General features: G+C 44.9%; 1 protein-coding gene across 1 annotated transcript in view; it reads right to left on the minus strand.

The window, feature by feature from the left end:
- COL4A5 (collagen type IV alpha 5 chain) overlaps positions 1–22455 on the minus strand; it is a 208953-nt gene that overhangs the window by 109867 nt on the left and 76631 nt on the right. The window contains exons 18-25 of the mRNA XM_043974872.1: positions 20321–20362; positions 16091–16211; positions 13442–13615; positions 12655–12738; positions 12409–12501; positions 10521–10591; positions 9490–9681; positions 7046–7214 (exon numbers count right to left, since the gene is read on the minus strand). Coding sequence (XP_043830807.1) covers positions 7046–7214; positions 9490–9681; positions 10521–10591; positions 12409–12501; positions 12655–12738; positions 13442–13615; positions 16091–16211; positions 20321–20362 — 946 coding nt within the window. The remainder of the gene's footprint in view (positions 1–7045; positions 7215–9489; positions 9682–10520; positions 10592–12408; positions 12502–12654; positions 12739–13441; positions 13616–16090; positions 16212–20320; positions 20363–22455) is intronic.

A 22455-nucleotide genomic window follows, 5' to 3' on the forward strand; every position in this document is an offset into this window, starting at 1 on the left:
GGGAAAAATTCCAGGCATGGGCAAAAGCCAAAGAAAATGGTCAGTCAGAAAAAATGGTCAGTCAGGGCATCTTGCTTGAGAAACAGCAAAGAGGTCAGTGTCAATGGATTGCAGAGTAACGTGGTGTGCCGTGAAGTAAAAGAAGACTGAAAAAGTAAGGGAAGGCCAAATTCGAAAGGGATCTGAATGCCAAAGAGAGGATTTACTATTGGATTCTGGAGGTTGGGAGGAGCCAATGGAGTTTACTGAGGGGAAGGGGTAACACTGTCAGACTTGTGCTTTAGGAAGACCACTCTTCAGTGGTTGCAAATCATAATCTAGATAATAGGCATTCTTCCTTTGGTTTTTCCTATGTGGATGGTTGAGCTGAATTCTTCAGCAGAAATCGGAAAGATTGGAGGAAGGATGATAGATTTGGGGGCAAATATAATGAATTTTCTTTGGGAAATGTTGTGTTGTAAATACCTGGAGGTCATCTAGGTACAAGTGTCCAGTAGGCAGCTAATAAGATGAGACTAGAAGAAGAAAGAAAGCTGGATATATAGGTCTGGAAGTCAACTGCAGAGAGATGATGAAACTATCAGAGCTAATGACACCACCAAGAGACAGAGAGACAGAGACAGAGACAGCTACAGAGAGAAGAGGACAGAGAGAGACAGAGACAGAGATGGAAGGAGGGAAACAGACAGAGAGAAGAGGGCACAGGACAGAACTTGAAGGGCTACCCTTGTTTCGTAGCCAAGGAAGTAATGATTATCCAGAAAAGGAGAATTAAAAGGAGCAGTCAGGAAAGCAGGAAGAGACCCCAAAGATAGCAGTGTCCTAACTGCCAAGGAGGAGGGAGGAAAAGACGACAACAGGAAAGGATGAGAGAAGACAAGAAGAATGAGAACAAAGGAAAGGTTGTTGGGTTTAGCAGGTACAAGATCAAAAATAACCTTGAAGAAGAGAGTTTCAATCAAGATTTCAAGGGATTTAGGGGTGGAGGAAATAGACTTGATTTCCCTTTCTAGGAGGTTGGCTCTGAAAGCAGAAGCGATCTAGGACAAGACCTTGAGGGAATGGTAGAGTCATGAAGGCAATGGAAGATCATGACTAAAATACTAGCAAAAGGGCTATAGTCATGAATTTTAAAAGTATTCACTATAACCATGACTGACTTATAACAGGTTTGAAGGTTCAACATTGTTGTTGTTGTTGTTGTTGTTGTTGTTTGTCCTTCATTCTCAAAGAAGACCATGACAGATGCCATGAATTGCCATGAATTGGATTTAAGGGAAGGAGGACTGTGCAAGGTCACCAGCCTCACTCTCTCCCCCAGAGCCATCTGGCTCCAGTGGCAAGATATATTATCAGCACAACTGAAGATGGCCCCGGATATTTAAGGCAATTGGGGTTAAGTGACCTGCACAGGATCATACAGCTAGTATGTGTCTGCGACCAGATTTGAACTCAGGTCCTCCCAACTTCAGGGCCAGTGCTCTATCCACTGTGCCAGCCAGCTGCCCAGGTTCAACATTAGGGAAATTATAAATTATAAATAAATCATATTAACAACTGAAAAATCATACAGAGTCTTCATTTACATGAAAAGCATAAAATATTAGGTGTGGAAGGACCTTCTGTTAATATGAGAAGTGGTATGTATATAAAACAAGAGCTAGCGCTATTTGTAATAAAGTAAAATAAGAAATTTCCCATTACGATCAAGGATAAAGCAAGGATGTCCAGTGTCTCTACTTTAATTTGACAGCATGATGGAAATGCTAACTATAACAATTAGATATATACAAAAGAAATTAAGGGAATAGCATAGGGAATGGGGAGGCAAAAGCATTCAAAACAACATGATGGTTTACTTAGAAAATCCTGGAGATTCAACAATGAAAAATTAATCCAAACAATTAAAAGCTTCAGTAAAATAGCAGAATTCAAAACAAACCCACAAAATAATAAGATTTTCTGTATATTACTAATAAAAAGCAGAAAAAGAAAAGAGTGTAACTATGAAATACATAAAATATTTGGAAGTTAACTTAATGAAACATACTCCAGACTTCTATGATTACAACTACAAAATACTTTCTACAGTAACAAAGGAAGGCTTTAAAAAGTAGAATCCATGGGTTATAAATGGTTTGCACCAATAAAATAAAAATTATGGTTCTACACCTAAAGGGGTTCATTTATAAAACTTGACCATATAATAACAAAGCTCATTTGGTGGTAGTCAATAATTTCAGTGGAAAAAATGAAAAAAGTTGGAATTAAGCAGGGCTGGCATTAGCAGATTTCAAACTCTATAAAGTAGTAATCATTAAAACTCTTTGGTACTAGTTAAGAGAAAAGCTGATCAATAAAACAGATTACATAAGCAAGACTCAAAAGCAACTGAACATAACAGCCTAGGGTTCATTAAACCCCAAAACATAACTTTTGGGGTAAGCACTCCCTATTCAACCAAAACAGCTGGGAAAACTAGAAAGCAATTTGGCAAAAATTAAGTTCTGACCAACATTATACCACATACCACAATTAACTCTAAATGGAAAGGTGACTTAAATATAAATGGCCACATTAAAAATCAGTGGAGAATGGAAGGTGGGACCTTTCAGATCTATGGTTTTTCAGAACGTACAAAATTAAGGGATAGAAAAAATAAAATGGACAATTTTGATGATATAAAATGCTGCAAGTTTTTGCACAAATTAAATCAGAATAATTGGCCTAAAGAAAAGGGGGGAAATCTTCATATAAAAGTCTGATATCCACGATATAATACAGAATATACTGATACAAATATATGAGGTTAAGATCCATTCCCCAATAGATAATTGACGAAAGGCTATGAATGATTTTCTTTCTTCCTTCCTTCCTTCCTTCCTTCCTTCCTTCCTTCCTTCCTTCCTTCCTTCCTTCCTTCCTTCCTTCCTTCCTTCCTTCCTTTCTTTCTTTCTTTCTTTCTTTCTTTCTTTCTTTTTTGTGGGGCAAGGAGGGTTAAGTGACTTGCCCAGGGTCACAAAGCTAGTAAATGTCAAATGTCTGAGGCCCGATTTGAACTCAGGTCCTTCTGAATCCAGGGCTGGTGCTTTATCCATTCGCTACCTAGCTGCCCTGAATGATTTTCAAATAAATGCAAACTATCAAAAACCATGTGAAAAAATACTCTGCTAATAATAAAAACATATTTAAAAGGAGAAAGATACATGGGGGTAGCTAGGTGGAACAGTGGATAAAGCACCAGTCCTGGATTCAGGAGGACCTGAGTTCAGATTCGGCCTCAGACACTTGACACTTACTAGCTGTGTGACCCTGGGCAAGTCACTTAACCCTCATTGCCCCATGAAAAAAGAAAAATATACACAATTACCATAACAATGTAAAGGAAATCAATACTACAACATATTTCAAATTAGATCAGTTTAAAGAGCCAACCTTCATGCCAGAGGACTGATGTCAAAACATACCCCCTTTCTCTTGGGAGGTGGTGGACTACAGGTGTCTGTATTGGTTTGTTCTGCTTTACCATACTTCTTTGTTACAAGGGAGAGGTATATTGGGGGTGGTTACTGATTAATGACAGTGATGAAAAATAGCATCAATAAAACATGTTTTCAAAAAGACCATAAGCAGTAGCACATCGTAGAAGGGTGAAGAGCGGTGGAAAGGAAGATAAAGCTGCAGGAAGCTTGGCTTGAGACCAAACTAGGCCACATCATCCCAAGGGCATTTATAGATGAAACTGGAAGGAGGACAACAGACACACCAAAATGGAACAGATTTGTTAGCATTTCTATAACAAACTATTTTCATCATCAACGACAGTGGAACCACCACATTTGGACTCCAACTCCTTGCTTCCCAACATGCCATATGAGAAAATGGAAATGACACTGAAAACAATTTTTTAAAAAAAGGAAAAGCAGCTGGACCAGACTAGGAATGCCCAGAATAAACCCACGCTGGAGGTGACACAATTTTGAAAGCACTGAGGGATCAATTCTCAAGATATCTGAAAGAGGAGAAGATACCAAATGGCTGGGAAAAATAATAGCAGAGAGTGTTATTTCCAAAATAAAAAGGCAAGTGAAGGGAAATCAATAAATACTGACCCATATGCCTACTTTCTTATGTCCATAAAATCTCTGTGAGGATTACTCTTTTGGCACTTGGCACTACTGCCTTTGATAATTTACTATCTGTGTGACCTGAGCGTGCCCTGCTCTGGGCTCGGTTTCTTCAAAGGTACCATAAGGAGGTGGGCTCTGAGATTACGTCCAGCTCCAGATCCAAGATCCTCTCATTCTTTCATCTACATACACACCAAGAGTATCCTTGATGTAAATAAGAAGGGAACAAGTAACCGCGCGTTGCAAATGATTTTATTCAGCAGAGAACATCTTCACACTCACACAACTGAAGACACGGTATAGAGTATACAAGATTTATTGGGTTTTGTATATTGTTTGTTGAGTCTAAGAAACAGTTGATGTTGCAAAGCAAAATACAGTCTTGAAGGCCAAGGTACCACCCATACAGGTAAAGCTTATACAAGATTCCTTGAAAGATATGGCCATAGAGAAAACTTTGCTCAATGATCATCGATATCACATAATGCACATAAAACAGGCTAGTATAGGCTTCAAAAACATGCCTGCCAGGGGCAGCTAAATGGCGCAGTGGATAGAGCACCGGCCCTGGATTCAGGAGGACCTGAGTTTGAATCCGGATTCAGACACTTGACATTGACTAGCTGTGTGACCCTGGGCAAGTCAAATAACCCTCACTGCCCTGCAAAAAAACCCAAAAACCAAAAACCAAAAAAAAAAAACCATGCCTGCCATAGCTGAGGAACATTTCCAGGTCAAAGTCTCAATAAATGAATTACTTTTTCTCTGGGTTGGATTCCCAATTCTCTGGACTTGCTTCACAATTTCCCCAGATCTCATCCTGGAAGCTCATTGTGCCCTTGGCCTTCTCAAACTAGAATCACACTTGGTCCCAACTCTCTGGGATCCACTCCTGACTCAATGTAAGCTCCTTAAGGGTCAGGAACTGTCTTTTTTCTGCTTGTATTTGTATTCCCAGTACTTAGCACAATGTCATGCACACAGTAAGTGCTTACTAAATATCTGTTGAGTACCTGACCTATAAATGACCAAGTCCTCCAAATGTTCCTACCTGTAGATGACACATTGACTGCAACAAACACCATACTACAAAGCTTCTTTGATGAAGATCAAAATCATTCAAGAGACTGGCCTAACAATCTACACAGGGAAAACCAAATGAATGAAGAATGGCAACAACCCAGACAGACATATAGGTAGCTGGGCAGTCCAGTGAGTTAGAGCATAAATGAATGATGAATGAGCGAATGATACAGTTCTTATAACATTCTTAGTGTGCTCCAGGCACTGTGCTAAGTGTTGAAGATACAAATACATGTAAGAAAAATAGTCTATGCCCATAAGAAAACTACTTCTAATAAAGGACAATAACACAGAAAAGGGAAAAGAGGAGGGTATGGTGACATGACTTTACAATGTTATTATTATAAAAATCATTCTATTTCTTGTCACTTCCCTCTGCATCAGTTCATGTAAGTCTTCCCAGTTTTTTCCTGAAACTCTCCCTCTTTCATCATTTCTTCTGCTTCATTAGTATTCCATTACATTTGTCTATCATCATTTGTATAGCCATTTCCCAATGCATGGATAACTCCTTCATCTCCAGTTCTTTTAGATTGCAAAAAGAGATGTTATAAATATTTTTGTATCCTTTTCCTCTTTCTTTAATCTCTTTTTTGTATTCGCCTAGCAGTGGTATCACTGAGTCAAAGAGTATGCCCAATTTAATGACTTTGGGGGCCTAGTTCCAAATTGCTTTCCAGAACAGCAGGGCCAATTCTCAGTAGCACATTTTTTTCATATATGTTTATTGATTGCTTAGATTTCTTCCTATGAAAAACTGCCTGTTCATATCTTTTGGCTGGGAAGTGGTATAGGAGCCTGATTCTGGGGAAGATAAGATGAGAGCTTACCAATCAAAGCGTCAGGACTCAGAGGCATGCTGTGTGTGTGTATGTGTGTGTGTCTGTGTGTGTATAGAGAAAGAAAGAGACAGAGATAAAAAGAGAGGAGAAGAAAGAGGAGAGGAGAACATAATAGAAAAGAAAGGAGAGAGAGAAGGAGAGGAAGAAAGAGACAGAGAGAGAAAAGAGGAAAGAGAGAAGAGAGAAACTTTAATGAGTACTATGGTTAGAGAGTGAGTTCAGTCCAGGATTGAATAGAAGGAAAAGAGTAGGCTGAACTGCCTTTGGGAAATGTCAGTATTTTCAGTGATCCCAAGGTGTTCTCACATAGAAAATTCTCTCTTTAACACCAATATTATTCGTTGATGCTTTGTGGTTGCTGTGAATTAAAGAACAGCACAATCACAAAAGAATTGAAATTGTAGGTGACCCAAAGAACAGAAGAAATATTTATGGCAGATGTAAGTGGCCTGTGGTATGTTGCCAACAAGGAATTGTACGCAAGAAGATGGCATTCAAGAAATGTAGGTTTAGGGGCAGCTAGGTGGCGCAGTGTATAAAGCACCAGCCCTGGATTCAGGAGGACCTGAGTTCAAATCCAGCTTCAGACACTTGACACTTACTAGCTGTGTGACCCTGGGCAAGTCACTTAATCCTCATTGCCTTGCAAAAACAAACAAACAAAAAACAAAACAAAACAAAACAAAAAGAAATGTAGGTTTGGAAAAGGAAGTAAATTGGTCATATTTTGTGGGAGGAATTAATGGATAAATAATAGCCCAGAGATTGCCCTATGCTCTATGGAATGTTGAAAGACCAATGGAAGAGCTTCTAGCACACTGAGTAGACCCTCCATGAAAGGTTGATGGGAAGATGGAAGAATGAATCACCCACCATGAGAAGGCCCAGACAGACCATGATGCAACCCACTGGACGGAGTTGTCACATCAGTGATATACCAGCTAAACTGAAGCCTTTGCCAGCCCCAAGGTAAAACCCGACTGAACTTACCTGAGACTCCTGGTGGACCTGGATTTCCTGCCATGCCTGGGATGCCTTTTTCACCCACAGGGCCTGGTGGGCCCAAACCAGGAGGACCCATGGGCCCTCTGTTCCCAGGGAGACCTGGCAAACCTGGCTTCCCAGGGAGACCCTTTTCACCCTTCAAAGCAAAGCCACCCTGAAAAGGAACAGAAACAAAGGGCCTTAATGGTTAGAGTCACAGTGATAGAGCCAACTCCAAGGCAACCATGGCTCCAGCGTTGTTCCTGCTAAGCAGTCTATATGCTGTCCTTATCTCTACACATTTTAAACTAACCCAATGCACACATTCGTTTTGCCCTGTGGGATCCCAGGCCTATCAGCACAACCTCTCCCAACTCCTCCTATAGTTTATCATGGTCCTCCCCACATTCCCTAAATCCCAGGTAACCTTAATGCCCTATAGCTGTGCCAATCCCACCGTGTCAACATCCTCCCCAAAGTCCTGCAGAATCATAGGCTCATCATTTTACAGAGAAGGAAACTGAGGCACAGGAAGGGGAAGGGACTTGTCCATGGTTGCACATAGGACTTGAAATCTAGAGGTCATCAACCACTTCGTTTTACATAAGGGGAAACTGAGGCCTTGTCCAAGGTCACATAAGCAGCAAGTGTCAGAGATTGGATTTGAAACTAGGTCCTTTGAGTCTAGAATCAGCTGATTACCATTACCTTCCCATGCTGCCTCAAGGTCCCATTGCTTCCAAATTACCACAACCTGTTCTCCCCCACCACTCTAAACTCCCATTCCTCAGCTAACTGATGGTAAAGCAAGCTGATTAAATTAATTCATACCAAGCTGTGAATGACTAACAACCCTGAACTATCCCATTGCTTTGCTAGTTAATATAAATTAATGTCTAGTTGGAGAAATGGTGGATGTGTGTGGGGGTGGGGAAGAATATACAGGCTATTCTCTCCAATCACATCCTTTGACTTACTTCTTCCATGTAAAGGTAAGCAGGAGATGGGGCAAAGGAAGGCGAGCTGGTATTCCCAGCCCCCTTCCCAGAGGGGGATACAAGTCAGCTCTTGCTTTGCTTCCCTCTTGCAGGCTTGCCCTTCAAGAGAAGGGCACCTCTGGGTATGCGAGTATACCACCTGGCCCTACAGTCCATGCACGGCTATGCTTGTGACTCAGTGGCATCCCTCTCCTCAGGCAGTCCCATCACAGGTGGAGGGAGCCATCACACTGAAAGCCAAGTATGGCTCAACCCACCTGCAGGGGCTCCTAACAGGTAACGGGCTGGTATACCTGTTAGCCAGGAGCTACAACCCCCATGCCATGGTCAAATACTGCTCGATGAGGGTGAAGTTATCGGTCTGGGGCTGCCCAAAGCAGCCTCGGGCTCCGTCCACTCCCCCTATCGTTTGGTCCAACTGACCTGAGAAATGCATTCTTTGACTATATTAAAGGAGCCATAATTATAATCATTTACGTGAACAGCTTGCCATTTATGCCTAATTACCCTGCAGCACAAAAACAATTATGCATCTCATGAAATAGGTGTCAGATTAACTTTGTTATAAATTTGATTTGGGGATAACACTAAAATCTGCTTGTGTGTGTTCAATATTCATAGTTCACAGCATCTGAGATCTAGAGCCAGAGGGATCTCAGAGGCCAGTCAGTCAAGCCATCCTCATTTAACAGGTGAGGAAACTGAGGCACTGGGAGATTGTGACAAGGTCCCACAGCCGAACACCCTTGGTCCCAATGTCACCCTGATGAAGATTCCAGGCTTGTTTCTGTCAGACATCCAAGGTGTAAGGTGGGCCCAGTAGCCTGAGTGAGAAAAAGAACCTCCCATAGACCCACAGTAACTCCACATGGACTCTCTGCCACTCTCCCACTTCGACTTATGAGTCCATCCTTTTTTTTTTTTTTTTGGTGAGGCAGTTGGGGTTAAGTGACTTGCCCAGGGTCACACAGCTAGTAAGTGTCAAGTGTCTGAGGCCGGATTTGAACTCAGGTCCTCCTGAATCCAGGGCCAGTGCTCTATCCACTGTGCCACCTAGCTGCCCCCGAGTCCATCCTTTTAAGAACCAGGGGTCTGTTCTCAAGTGTAGGGAGGCGGTTGAGTGGAGAGAGCATCTGACCTGGATTCTAGAAGACCCGAGTTCAAATCCAGCCTCAGACACTCAGTTGTATGACCCTGGACAAGTCACCCTTTCCCTGTGTCTGTTTCCTTATCTATAAAATGGGGGTGTACCGACCTCTCACCTACCTCCCAGTGTCATCAGGATGAGCTTAACATAGTGCCTGGCACACAGTAAACACTATAAAGATGGGAGCTAATTTTAGTATTATTGTTATAGTCTGTGTTAGCCCCAGCCTGAATGTCCACTCTGCCTTAAGAAAAATCCTTAACTAGCAAATCTGCAGAGAGAAAAACAATAATGAAGAAACTCACAGGTTTTCCTTTGCTGCCAGGAAGCCCGGGCAATCCATCTTGTCCTGGAATGCCAGGCAAACCAGGAAGCCCTGGAGCCCCAGGGAAACCAGCATCTCCTTTGTCACCCTTCATTTCTGGAAAAGTAACAGTGTCGCCTGCACTTCCTTTTGACCCTGGCAAGCCTGAGGTACCAGGAACTCCTGGAAGGCCCTGAGACCCAAAAAGAAAGAGAAATGCCATTTTCCTTTGTGCTGTGCCTTCACCTTGTCAGAGGCAATGTGAACATTTACTGTGTAGAGAGCCTTATGAGGTGGGGGGCTAGGGATGAGGAATACTGCATACACTCTAAGATCTGGTTGCTGTGTTATTTAGCTTGGCGAAACTGGGCTTGATGTTTCTTCCCGTTTCTTTTTTATTCCTTATTACAAAGGATGATTTTCATTCTTTCGGGGGGGGAGGGGTTTGGCTGATTTTTTTAAATTAAAAAATAATTAAGTAAATACATAGTTTGCAAGAGGTAAGGTTTGGCAAGGGGTGAAAACTCTAAAAGGTGAATATACCATGAAACATTGATAACAATGCTTAAAAGACACAATGAATGATGTCCAGATTTGGAATTCAAAGTAAAACCATGAATAATTTTTTTGCTTAAAAAATTATTAAAGAATTTTTGCAGACACAAATACATACAATTAATCTACAACAAAATGATGTGCATATATATGTCCAAAAATTCTAAAAATGTCTTCCTGATCAACCTGTAACCTAAGGTGAACAAATAGCTCAAGGGATGACTTTGAAGGCAATAGGAGAAAATGGAAATGAAGAAAAACAAAAGAGAATTTTTTTTTTAAGAGACACTGCCTCAGAATGACTGCTACGGCATCATCGATGAATACATGCTTATCGATTGGTTGCCTTCAACTCATTCAAAAGCTCCACTTTTAAAATGGGCTTTTCCATGGGAAACCCACTCCCCTCTCCCCCAAATTCCCCCAATGGGGATCATTTCCTCTGCCCCTCTTCCCTGCATCATATTTGATACTTACTGGAGATCCTATAAGACCAGTGGCACCAACATTTCCTTTGGCACCTTTCTGCCCAGGGAAACCACGAACTCCTGATATGCACACACACACACACACATAGGAAGGGAATCTCAGTGTTGGCAGGGCCTTCAGCAGCCCGTGAATCCATCCCCTCCCCCTCATTTTACAAAGGAGGAAACCGAGGCCAACGGACTACCCCAGGGTCACAAAAGCAGGAATTGCTCAAGGCATTGTACCACCATCCCATATAGTTTATAAAAGGAGTCTTTATTTTAGCAGACTTAATTTTCAGATGGAGAATAATTTCTGCTTCTTGAAATCAGGGTCACATCCTTCCTGGGAGAGCACAAAGCCCGGGCATACATGACAAACACATGGCTTTGTTCATTAGGCAGCTCTTCTTTCCTGGAGGATTTATGCCCACTGAGGATGGTGCAGGACACACAGCTGCCAACAGCCACCCCTTCTCAGGAAAGAGAGCAGAACAAGCACATCCCAGATGTGGAGACCCATGAATTCTGTCCCTTGCCATCCCTGCTGTTGGTCTAACACTCTGCTCTCACTCAGGAGAGGCCTTGATGGGCAAGGAGCAGAAGTGGCAAGTGTGGAGGGTGGAGGAAGCTTGGAAGCCTCTGCCTCTAGCTGCTGAAAAGAAAGCTTCTTTGCAATCTGGCTTCACAGAGACAGTGTTGCCTAGTAGCTAGAGAGCCAAGCCCCAATTAGCAAGACTTAGGCCAAGTCTAGCCTTTGGCCCATGCTGCCTGCCTGGCACTGGGCAAGTCCCACAGGCTCCCACTACCACAGGCAACTCTCTATGGAAGATGTCAAGATTGGGAGCAGGTGCTGATCTGGATGACTCTGGGCAAGGACCTTGTCAGTCCTGGATTAGGTTCCTCCTGAACCCTCTCTAAGCGGTAGAGCATGGGCCAGTCTGCATTGACAGGAAAGTCCTTCACTGAGAGAAAGAAGGAAGGAAAGAAGGGAGGAAGAGAGGAAGGAAGAGAGGAAGGAAGGAAGGAAAGAGAGAGAAAGAAAGAAAGAAAAGGAGGAAGGAAAGAAGGAAGGAAGGAAAGAGGGAAGGAAGAAAGGAAGGGAGGAGGGAGGGAGGGAGGAGGGAGGAAGGGAGGAAGGAAGGAAGGAGTAAAGTAAAGAGAAAAAGAAAGAGAGAAAGAAGAAAGGATGGAAGGAAGGAAGGAAAGAAGGGAAGGAGGTAAGGAGGGAGAGAGGGAGGAAGGAAGGAAGGAAGGAAAGAAAGAAAGAAAGAAAGAAAGAAAGAAAGAAAGAAAGAAAGAAAGAAAGAAAGAAAGAAAGAAAGAAAGAAAGAAAGAAAGAAAGAAAGAAAGAAAGAAAGAAAGAGGAAGGAGGAAGGGAGGAAGGAAGGAAGGAAGGAAGGAAGGAAGGAAGGAAGGAAGGAAGGAAGGAAGGAAGGAAGGAAAGAAAGAAGGGAAGTAGGTAGGGAGGAAGGAAGGAGGGAGGAAGGAAGGAGGGAGGAAGGGAGGGAGGAAGGAAAGAGAGAAAGAAATAGAGAAAAAAGAAAAGAAGGAAGGAAGGAAGGAAGGGAAGGAGGGAGAGAGGGAGGAGGGAAGGAAGGAAGAAAAGAAAGAGAAAGAAAGAAAGAAAGAAAGAAAGAAAGAAAGAAAGAAAGAAAGAAAGAAAGAAAGAAAGAAAGAAAGAAAGAAAGAAGAGAGGGAGGGAGGAAGGGAGGTAGAAATCTCCACAGTCACACCATGGCCTGGCTGGCAGAAATGCCAGAGGCTTCTGAGACCAGGTGCCTACTGTCAGAGCTCTGGTGAGATTCGTCCTCGCAGGTAGGGGCCTGACTTCTTCACAGACATTCAAACACATGGAATGAAAGCCAGGAAGGATGGCAGACCCCAGAGCTCTTTACCTGTAAGACCTGGCAATCCTGGCAGACCAGGCTGTCCTGGAGGTCCAGGGAGGCCAATTTCAATACAGTTGAGGCAGGTGTCTCCCTTGTCTCCTGGAAAGCATTGTATAAGAAACACAGGTAAGCTTCATGAGCACGCCATTGTGTAGGGCAGCTCTGATGAGTCCAATCTCATCTGGTCCCTGCTTAATGAAAGGGCTCTGCTTCCTGAGTTCAAGCACATAAAGAGAAGACCAAGGCCTGTACCTTTCACTCCTTGCTCTCCCGGCATTCCTCTGTCCCCTGGAGATCCTGGTGGTCCTTGACTGCCCTTTTCACATATCTCACCATCTACATTAAAAGGAAAGACTGGTAGCCCCTGTGGTTGGGTTTTGGAACTCTCAGCCAAGGGTCTAAGCTGGGGGTTTTAACCCAGAGTCCAAGGATCCCTAAGGCATTCTTGGATAGATTTCAGGGGGTCTATGAACTTACAAATGACATCAATTTCAATATAATTGGTCTCCTTTGCAATCCTATGTATTTTATTTTACACACTTAAAAACTTATCATTCCGAGAAGTCCACAGAGTTCACGAAACCCCCCAAAGATTAGAAATCCCTGAATTAAACCAAAAGAAATCTCGACAGGTTAAAAAGAGTCAAGACTTCCTTCCGGAGAGGGGGGGGGACGATGAACTGGGCAGAAGTAAACAGTGAATGCAGGCCCATCAGCTAAAAGCAGCCCCAGAGAGGCCAGAAGGAATGAAGGACAACTGCTTTATGAAAACCACCCAAGGGCAAATTTAAATAATAAGGACTCCCTAAAAATATCAAACACAGGGGTGGCAGCAGAATCCTTCTGGTAACAAAGGGAATAGAAGCCCCTTAAGGACGGAGACAGCATAGCATCTCTGTGGCCTTGCACATAGTAGGAGCTTTAACAATTGCTTGCTGATTGATTAAGAAAACACAAAGAGGGTGCAAAGCTCATTCATTCTGCTTGGCACTAGGCTTCCTTTGGATTTAAAGCAGAGGAAAGCGAAGATCCCACTTACTAGAAGGGAGATGAGGTCCTGGTTTGCCCGGAGTTCCAGGAAGACCAGGAGGCCCAGGATGCCCATCAAGCCCAGGATGCCCGGGTATGGCCATGCCAGGCAGACCTTTAGCTCCCTTCTCACCCCTTTCCCCAGGAAAACCAGGGGGGCCAGGAGGGCCTGTGACAGCGGTCCCTAGGCAAGGAAAAGCACGTGTTACAATGAGCAATGCCTCAGTACCTTACAGATGCTACCTACAGTCTCTTCAGGGTAGCCAGTAATGGCCGAATCCGTCCTTCAACCTGCCCGCATGCCAGGTTATATTGCTATTTTCTACTTTGGGAGAAGAAGGAGGGAAGTGTCAACATTTCAATCACCTTTAGAGGTGGCAGAGAGAACAATCTTCAAAGTGTGCTCCATGCTTTTCGAAATGTGCTGCAAAATCTCTGCCTTTCCTCATTTGACACAAAAATAATTACATTTCTCGCAAGCTCAGAAAGGCTCAAAGTCAAATCCTGGAACTCGTTTCTGGGGACCATTAAAAAGAAAACAGACAGACACCATCGATCTGAGACGGGCTGCAGGCAGTCCTGGTGGGAGGCGGGGCCCAGACTAGCTGGCCTCCAGGTGGCCCGCCCTCCCAGACTGCCCCTCTGTGATCTCCAGGGCCACACCAGAATCCACCAGTTTATTAAACTCTCACAGTCGCCAGCTTAATACAACACTGGGATAGGGCCGTGCCATTTCTCCTGCTAGGCCTCTCCCGAGGATTACTGGGCACACGGCACGATGATTCCATTAGCCAAAAAACAGGTTTTACACATTCCAGTCTCACTTTAGCATGAACATGAGGATGTGTTCCCTGAATGGGGAGGGATGGCGGCAGGCATATTTCCGGCTGCTCAGACAAAATGCCCCTAGGCTCCAGCCCACCCAGAATGCTGACCTACATTGGTAGAGGGAGTTTTCTCACCGGGAGTTCTCTATACCAATAAAACCATAGGTCTGGTCCAAAAAAACCCCAAAGAGACAAGTATGGCAAAAAAGAGCTAACTCCTAAATCAGAAAGACCTGGGTTCAAGTGTCACCTCTGACATGTAGTTATATGTATGATCCTAGGCAAGTCACTTATCCTACTGGGGCTCTAAGGCTAGGAGTTGTAGTGTAGGTACTTATCTACATTGGGAAAGGGAATTTGCTCACTGAGAGTTCCCTAATGCCAATGAAATTATAGGACCAGTGCAGACAAGGTTATTTTTAATACTCTATGTACTTGTGTTCCCTTCCGTTCCCGCCCCCCCCCCCACTCCCCAGCATGGAAGCTGAGCAAAGACCATTTCATTTTTAGCTTTATCCCAAGCACCTAACAGTGACTGGAATACAGGAGGGGGTTGATAACTGCTTGTTAAATTGAATTGTTTGGTGATAATGAATGGTCACCAAGGGCCAAGATGGTAAAAAGATGCAATTCAATTGTGTTCATCGATCTTCTTGTCATGAGGTTTGATGGGAGAGGAAGCTGAAATGAGATTTCTTATTAACTGTCCATTTCATGGATTTAGAATCTAACTCTCTCCTTTTATAGATTAAGGAACTAAGGCTCAGGGAGGGGAAGTGACTGACCCAGGGTCACACATGGGGTCCTATAATCTTGGGCTGGAAGGTCCCTCAGAGGCCATAGAGTCCAACCTCCATCATTTTTACAGAGAAGGGAACTGAGGCTCACAGAAAGGAAGTGACTTGCCCAAGGCCACACAGGTAAATGCAAGAGCCAGGATTTGAACCCAGGGCTTCTGACTTCAAATCCTGATCTCTTTCTACTATACTATTTTGCTTATCTATGACTCCCCCCCCCCCCACCAAATCCTTAGAAGCTAGTTGTGTTGACTATTTCCAGAACATCCTAGAATCTCATCTAGAATCACCCTATAATCTCTCTTCAAGCACCACCTCCTATACAACACAAAAGCTTTCCTGATCCCCCCACACCTATTAATGCCCTTCCTCCCTGATTACTTTGTACTTATTTGCTTAACATTTGGGGGTATGCATTTATATATGTGCTTCTTGTCTCTCCATTTAGAATATAAGATCCTTGAGGGTAGAGATTATTTCATTTGTATATTTTTCTAGTGTTTAGTTAGGTGGTACAGTGGATAGAGCACCAGCTCTGAAGTTGGCAGGACCTGAATTCAAATCTGACCTCAGACACTTACTAGCTGGGTGACCCTGGCCAAATCACTTAACACCAATTTGCCTCAAACATCCAGGGCCATCTCCAGTCATCCTGATGTATATCTTGCCACTGGAACCAGATGGTTCCAGAGCAGAGAGTGAGGTTGGTAACCTTGCACAGCCCTCCCTCACTTAAATCCAATTTATCACAATTTGTGACATTACCTGATATCATGGTCCTCTTTGAGAATGAAGGACAAACTACAAGTGCTTAGCAAGGTACCTAGCACATAGTAGGTGCTCAATAAGTGCCTGTTGATTGACTGAGTAGACTCTGACATTGTTGAGAGCAAGGACTATTTCACTTTTGTTCTTGTATCCCCAGTACCCAGCACATAGTAGGTGCTTAATAAACAAATGTTTGTTAATTGACTGACTTCTCCATGGTCTACATGAGATGCTCTAAGTTCTTTGTCCTCAGGCACCACTTCTTACCTGGAGGCCCAGGAAGGCCAGGTGGCCCTGGTACCCCAGGGAATCCTTGCTCTCCTTTCTCTCCAGGCAAACCAGGCAAGCCCAGGTTCCCTTTCTCACCAGTTCTACGCCAAGGAATTACCTATAACGGGAAGGTAAAGACTCCTAAGTGCTGAAGGAGGAGGGAGATGGAGAGCAGACAGCATTTGCAGCATGTCCAAAGGGTGTGGACACCCATGGAACAGCAGGGTTTCCATAAGCAACTTCAACCTAAACTATTAAACCCATTACCCGGATGGCAATGACTCTGTCTTACAATCATCCCCCTTCTCATCAGACTTAACTACCATCACTGTCAATGGGCTCTCCAGTCACTCTTTCCATCACTGATTCTCTCCACCTTTCAGTTTCCAAAAGTACCCTCCTCCCTTCACATCTGTACAGGTCCTAGCTGAGCATCCCAGACTCCAAGTCATCCTCCCCAAATAAGAAGAAATAATTTCTCAACCAACCTCCACTACATCACTCCCCTTCTCAATGACAGGCAATGGCTCCCTACTGCTTACATTATCAAATGCAAATTTTTTATTCTGAGGCTTTATCCGAAGATACACCCCACCATCCCAATTCTTGTGATGGCCTTCTTACTAGAGTAAAGTCAAACTCCTTGTCAGCCTCTGTACACATCCCTGCTCTTAGCATAACAGTTTGGGGTCCTTTTTCTTATTTCGGTGGCACTACTTCCTTTCCTCTTAAGATCGGGGACATCTAGTAACATAGCTGTAATGGACGTCTAGTCAAACCCTCTCATCTTACAGGTGGCAGACCTGTTATCTCAGACAACATACTTTGTCTCTCTAGGATGCTAGGAAGCCCAATTCTGTCTCTCTTATCGCATCCACTCAAATGCCTTGACATAGTAAGAATTCAACAAAGGTGGAACTGAATTTGCTTTGGAAAATCCACCTTAATGTAGCAGAATATATCAAGGATCCATTAATTTTACAGTGGGGGAAACTGAGGTCCAGGGAAGAAGGGACTCATCCAAGGTCACACATAGGATCATAGATTTAAAGCTGGAAGGGTCCTCAGAGGCCAACTAGTCCAACTCTCTTTTACAGAAGGCTGAACTGAGGCCCAGGGAAATAAAGTGATTTGTCCAGGGTCACACATAGGATCATAGCTCTGGATGTAAAAGGGACTTTAGAAACTATGTCGTGCAGTGGTTAAAGCACCGGCCCTGGATTCAGGAGTACCTGAGTTCAAATCCGATCTCAGACACTTGACACTTACTAGCTGTGTGACCCTGGGCAAGTCACTTAACCCCCATTGCCTGCAAAAACAAAAAAAAAAAAAAAAAAAGAAAAGAAACTATGTCGTTCAACTCCTTTATTTCAAAGAAGAGGAAATGGAGGTCAAGGGAGGTTTAATGACTGCCTCAGGAAGACCCAAGTTCAAATCCAGGCTCACACATTTACCAACTGTATGACCCTGGGCAAGTCACTTAATCCCAGATTGCCTCAAAAAAAAAAAAAAAGACTACCTAAGGCCACCTAGGAAATAAGTGTCAGTGGTATAAATTAAGCCTGGGTCCTCTGTCTTCAAAAAATATTTTTTTTTGCAAGGCATGGTAAGCATGTCTTAATCCTTCTGTTTGAAAATCCAGGCAGTTCCAACTGGTTGTGCAGAGTACTTACTGCACATTCATCAGAGAATCCCTGTTGTCCTTTAAGACCCAGCTCTAGCATCACCCTTTCTGCCCCCTCCCAAGTGCTGAGAGCCCTCTCTCCCAAAATCCCTTGAATCTAGTTGCATCTAGTCTCTCCATATTTATTCTGCACGCATTCATCGATGTACCTGTCTCCTCTATTACAACAACGGCTGTTTGGGGCCTTGGATATTCCAATTTCCTCCAGAGCTCCTCACTGTACCTGATGTTCTGTGTGCTACAGATGTTTCAGAAATGTGAGAGATAGAGCTAACAGAAGCTTCCCAGAAAATGGATGGGTATTCTAGGGAGGAGAGTGTTCAACCCTAGCTCATCTCTGGTAACGGTAGAAAAGAGGGAATGGGCTTAAATCGAAACAAAATAATACAGGGTATTGGGGCTTAGCTGTGGTGCTGCCAAGGGGCTGGCTGTGTGGCCTTAGACAAGTCACTCGACTTCTCTGGTCCCCAGTCCTCACGTCTGTGAAGGGGAGGATTGGGCTAGATATTCAAGCTCTAGATGATTCTAGAAAAAATGTTATTTGTTATATGTATGGAAGAACATTGTGATTTCTGAATTCATTAGATCCCAGTGACCTGTTGTCTCCAGCACTTCCCAGCTTCCACAGTGCTGACCGAAGGGCTCCCTCCGAGTTGGGTTCTTTTATAGGAGAAATACTGATGGGCTAAGGCCCTGAACAGAGGAGGGCAATGAGACAGCCCATAGGACTGGCTGAGGAAAGCCAGTCTCAGAAAGGACACCAACTTTGCCTAAGGTCACACTGGTATCCAGGGACAAATAGAGGGCTCATGGTGTGACTGGAAAGAGTATTGCACTTGTTCACATTTGGGGCCTGCCATTTACTCCTATATGGGGGCCAAGTGACTCCCCCTGTCCCCGAGGCCTCAGTTTCCTCATCTCTAAAATGAGAGGGGGGCAGCTAGGTGGTGCAGTGGATAGAGCACCAGCCCTGGATTCAGGAGGACCTGAGTTCAAATCCGGCCTCAGACACTTAACACTTACTAGCTGTGTGACCTTGGGCAAGTCACTTAACCCCAATAGCCTCACCAAAAAAAATAAAATTAAAAAAAATAAAATGAGAGGGGTTGGAAAAGAAGGCCTCTGATGTCCCTCCCATTTCTATATCTGGTCACACACAAGTGTGACCCTCGGCAAATCCCTTCCCCTCTCAGGGCCTCAGTTTCCCCCTTTGTCATACTGGGAGAGGGGTAGACTAGAGGTACTTTGAGACCGCAGTTCTAAACCTACAGTCTGGTGAAAGGAAGACCCCAGGAAATGCATGGGTAGAATTGCACAAGTCCGAGAGAGAGGAGGAAAATCAAAACCTGCACACGGATGGCCTTAAATGCAAGGACTCCATCTTTTCTCTCCTTCCCAGAGCCTCCCAAGCCTGCTCACTCATTCCCTACCCAGGCAGTCACTCTCTGGGGCAGACGAGAGTGCCTCCTGACAGGCAGGCAGGCAGGCAGGCAGGCGGCGTCCAGCCATGCTAGTGAAATGTCTGCATACATAACATAAGATTTCATGCTTCCCTTCCCCTCGCTGCTTCAATACACTCTCAGAGTTTAAAGTTTCACCAACTTTTGGCCAAATAAAGAACAACTGAAACCTATGCAATTAAATTTAACAAAGTCAGAAATACATTGGGGAATGTCAATTTCACAGTGAAAATCCCTAAATCCCACAATTAGCCTTTCGCGGAACCATTTTCTACATTTGTTACTAAGGGCGCCCAGAAAGCGCACACTCGGAGCTGGGGAGGTCTGAAATCAGGCAATTACAAATTGAGAAAACCCATTAGGACTAAATCCATCTTTCCCTGGGGCCCTCCAGGGGAAGGGCGGGGAGCCTGCCTCTTTCCTTCTAAGTAGCTCTTGCGCCACCTGCTGGTCATGCGAGAAATTGGTAATTCCCAGAGACCAAAGGACCAGACCCAAAGGGCTGCTGTAATTCTGCATTTGTAGCATGGAAAAGTTACACAAAGAAAGCAAATCCCGGGGCTCCTCAAGGATTAGGCCATTGCTAAAATGTTCACATAAAGCCCATCGCAATTATTTTCCCCCCTGGGAGCTTTCTGGGAGACATTTGAAATTTTACCTACTTGGTACCTTGTAAGTCAGCTCCCCTAGGGAAGGGAAGTGCCCGAGGCTAGGGGCTACTCCCCGGCTGCCCCAGGGCCTAGCACACAGAGGAGGCTCACAATAAATGCTTTTGCATTTACTGATTCCCTCAGAAAAGCTCATCTCCCCTGAGAAAATGTCGCCTCCATGATAGGAGGGGCTGGCTTGTTTTTTCCCCTTTGCAAACCCCTATACCCAACAACACCAAGTGCGGTGCCCAGCAACCCGGGGCCTGCTTGAGAAATGCTTGCTGATGGATTGGGTATTTTGGAAGAGGAATAGGACTGTCTGTGATAGAAGGAGACTGGGCGGGGCAGGGCCAGGGAGGCAGGGAGTGATCCAAAAACATAAAACTTAATAAAAGGAGAGGGAACCCCCCCCACACACACACACACAACTTACAAGTCCAGGCGGGCCAGTGGGGCCGATATCACCTTTTTGACCCTGTTAATAAAATTTAAAAGCAGGTTACTGAAAGGCATGGGAAAGGAGAGGGAGAGGACAGGAGAGGAGAGGAAGGGAAGAAAAATGAGAAACAGACAGACAAAGAAACAGACAGAGAGAGACAGAGACAGAGACAGAAACAGACAGACAGGCAGTCACAGACAACCAGAGAGACAGAGAGAGAGAAAGAGAGATGCAGCAATTTTTCTAAAGAGCTTGAATAAGCCACTAAGAAAAAAGATAGCCTGCACTTATGGAAAGGGGTGTGGGCCAGCCAAGCTGGGCTACACTTGGGGGCTGCCTGATCAATGAGCACCCTGCTGGGCCCCAGTTCATCACCTGTAAAATGAGGGGGTTGGCCTTAAACACTGCTAAGGACCCCCCCTCCCAGTTGTGACACCCTAGAATGCTCCAGTAGCTGAGCTTGTGGGCACTGTAGAAAACAGCAATGAAGATGTGGGTGTTACCCAAGCCAGATTCTACAGGTGAATTTCAATGGCATCCCATAACTTTTTCAGGAAGGGGGTGAGGAAGGGCCTAAACGTTCTGTTTAGACAAAAGACAGAGACCGAAGCCCGGCAAGATGCTCCCTGCATGCTCACTCCGAGCTGATTTTGTTTGGCTCTGCCCTTAGACTCTGCAGTGAGGGATTAAGATGTCACAGTTTAGCAAGACAAAGACCTCGCTCGCACGGCCAGAAATCTGCTGCAGCATCAGGGAACAGAGGCCTGAGATCACATCCCAGGGGCCAACACCCTTCTTCCTATCCAGCTGAACTCATTTCTCCAGCCCGGCATCAGACCTAGAGCCACCAGCAGACATTTTATGGTCTCTTACAACTGGGGGATCTTTTTGCTGTGGCTATTTAGAAAGAGAGCTCCGTTCTAAGGTTTTATTTTGGTTTTGTGTCACCTCCAGTCCTGAATCCATCCCCCGCCCCTCCCGCCACACTCACCCCCCCACCAAATGAGCCATCCCTGTTAACGAAGATTTTTTAAAAAGAAAGAAAGGAAAGAAGAAAGGAGAGGAGAGGAGAGGAGAGGAGAGGAGAGGAGAGGAGAGGAGAGGAGAGGAGAGGAGAGGAGAGGAGAGGAGAGGAGAGGAGAGGAGAGGAGAGGAGAGGAGAGGAGAGGAGAGGAGAGGAGAGGAGAGGAGAGGAGAGGAGAGGAGAGGAGAGGAGAGGAGAGGAGAGGAGAGGAGAGGAGAGGAGAGGAGAGGAGAGGAGAGGAGAGGAGAGGAGAGGAGAGGAGAGGAGAGGAGAGGAGAGGAGAGGAGAGGAGAGGAGAGGAGAGGAGAGGAAAGGAAAGGAAAGGAAAGGAAAGGAAAGGAAAGGAAAGGAAAGGAAAGGAAAGGAAAGGAAAGGAAAGGAAAGGAAAGGAAAGGAAAGGAAAGGAAAGGAATGGAGAGGAAAAGAAAAAAGAAAAGAAAAGAAAGGAATGGAAAAGAGAGGAGAGGAGAGGAGAGGAGAGGAGAGGAGAGGAGAGGAGAGGAGAGGAGAGGAGAGGAGAGGAGAGGAGAGGAGAGGAGAGGAGAGGAGAGGAGAGGAGAGGGGAGGAGAGGAGAGGGGAGGAGAGGGGAGGGGAGGAGAGGAGAGGAGAGGGGAGGAGAGGGGAGGGGAGGAGAGGGGAGGGGAGGGGAGGGGAGGGGAGGGGAGGGGAGGGGAGGGGAGGGGAGGGGAGGGGAGGGGAGGGGAGGGGAGAGGAGAGGAGAGGAGAGGAAAGGAAGACAAATCAGCCAGGCTGATCAATACATAGTGGGAGGCAGCTGAGCCCAGGAGAAATTGGGCTGGCCCCGTAGTCAGGCTCACATCCTGCCCCTGCTGCTTACTTTCTGTGTGACTTGGGCAAAGGCAAAGGGCCTCAGTTTTCTTATCTGCAGAATGAGGGGGTTAGACTCGATTACCTCTGAGGTCCTTTCCAGCTCTAGATTTTTTATGAGCCCATGAGTCAAAAAAAATTAGTTCAGATCCCATCATCAATGCCCAGTTGTGTAAGCTTGGCTAGATCCCTTCCCAGAAGCACAGAACTAGGGAGTTACAAGAGGCTTCAGCAGTCGCCTAGCCGGGCCATCCAGAAAAGAATCTCCATTTGTAA

The sequence above is a fragment of the Dromiciops gliroides genome, chromosome X (assembly GCF_019393635.1).
Source record: "Dromiciops gliroides isolate mDroGli1 chromosome X, mDroGli1.pri, whole genome shotgun sequence".
Taxonomy (NCBI): domain Eukaryota; kingdom Metazoa; phylum Chordata; class Mammalia; order Microbiotheria; family Microbiotheriidae; genus Dromiciops; species Dromiciops gliroides.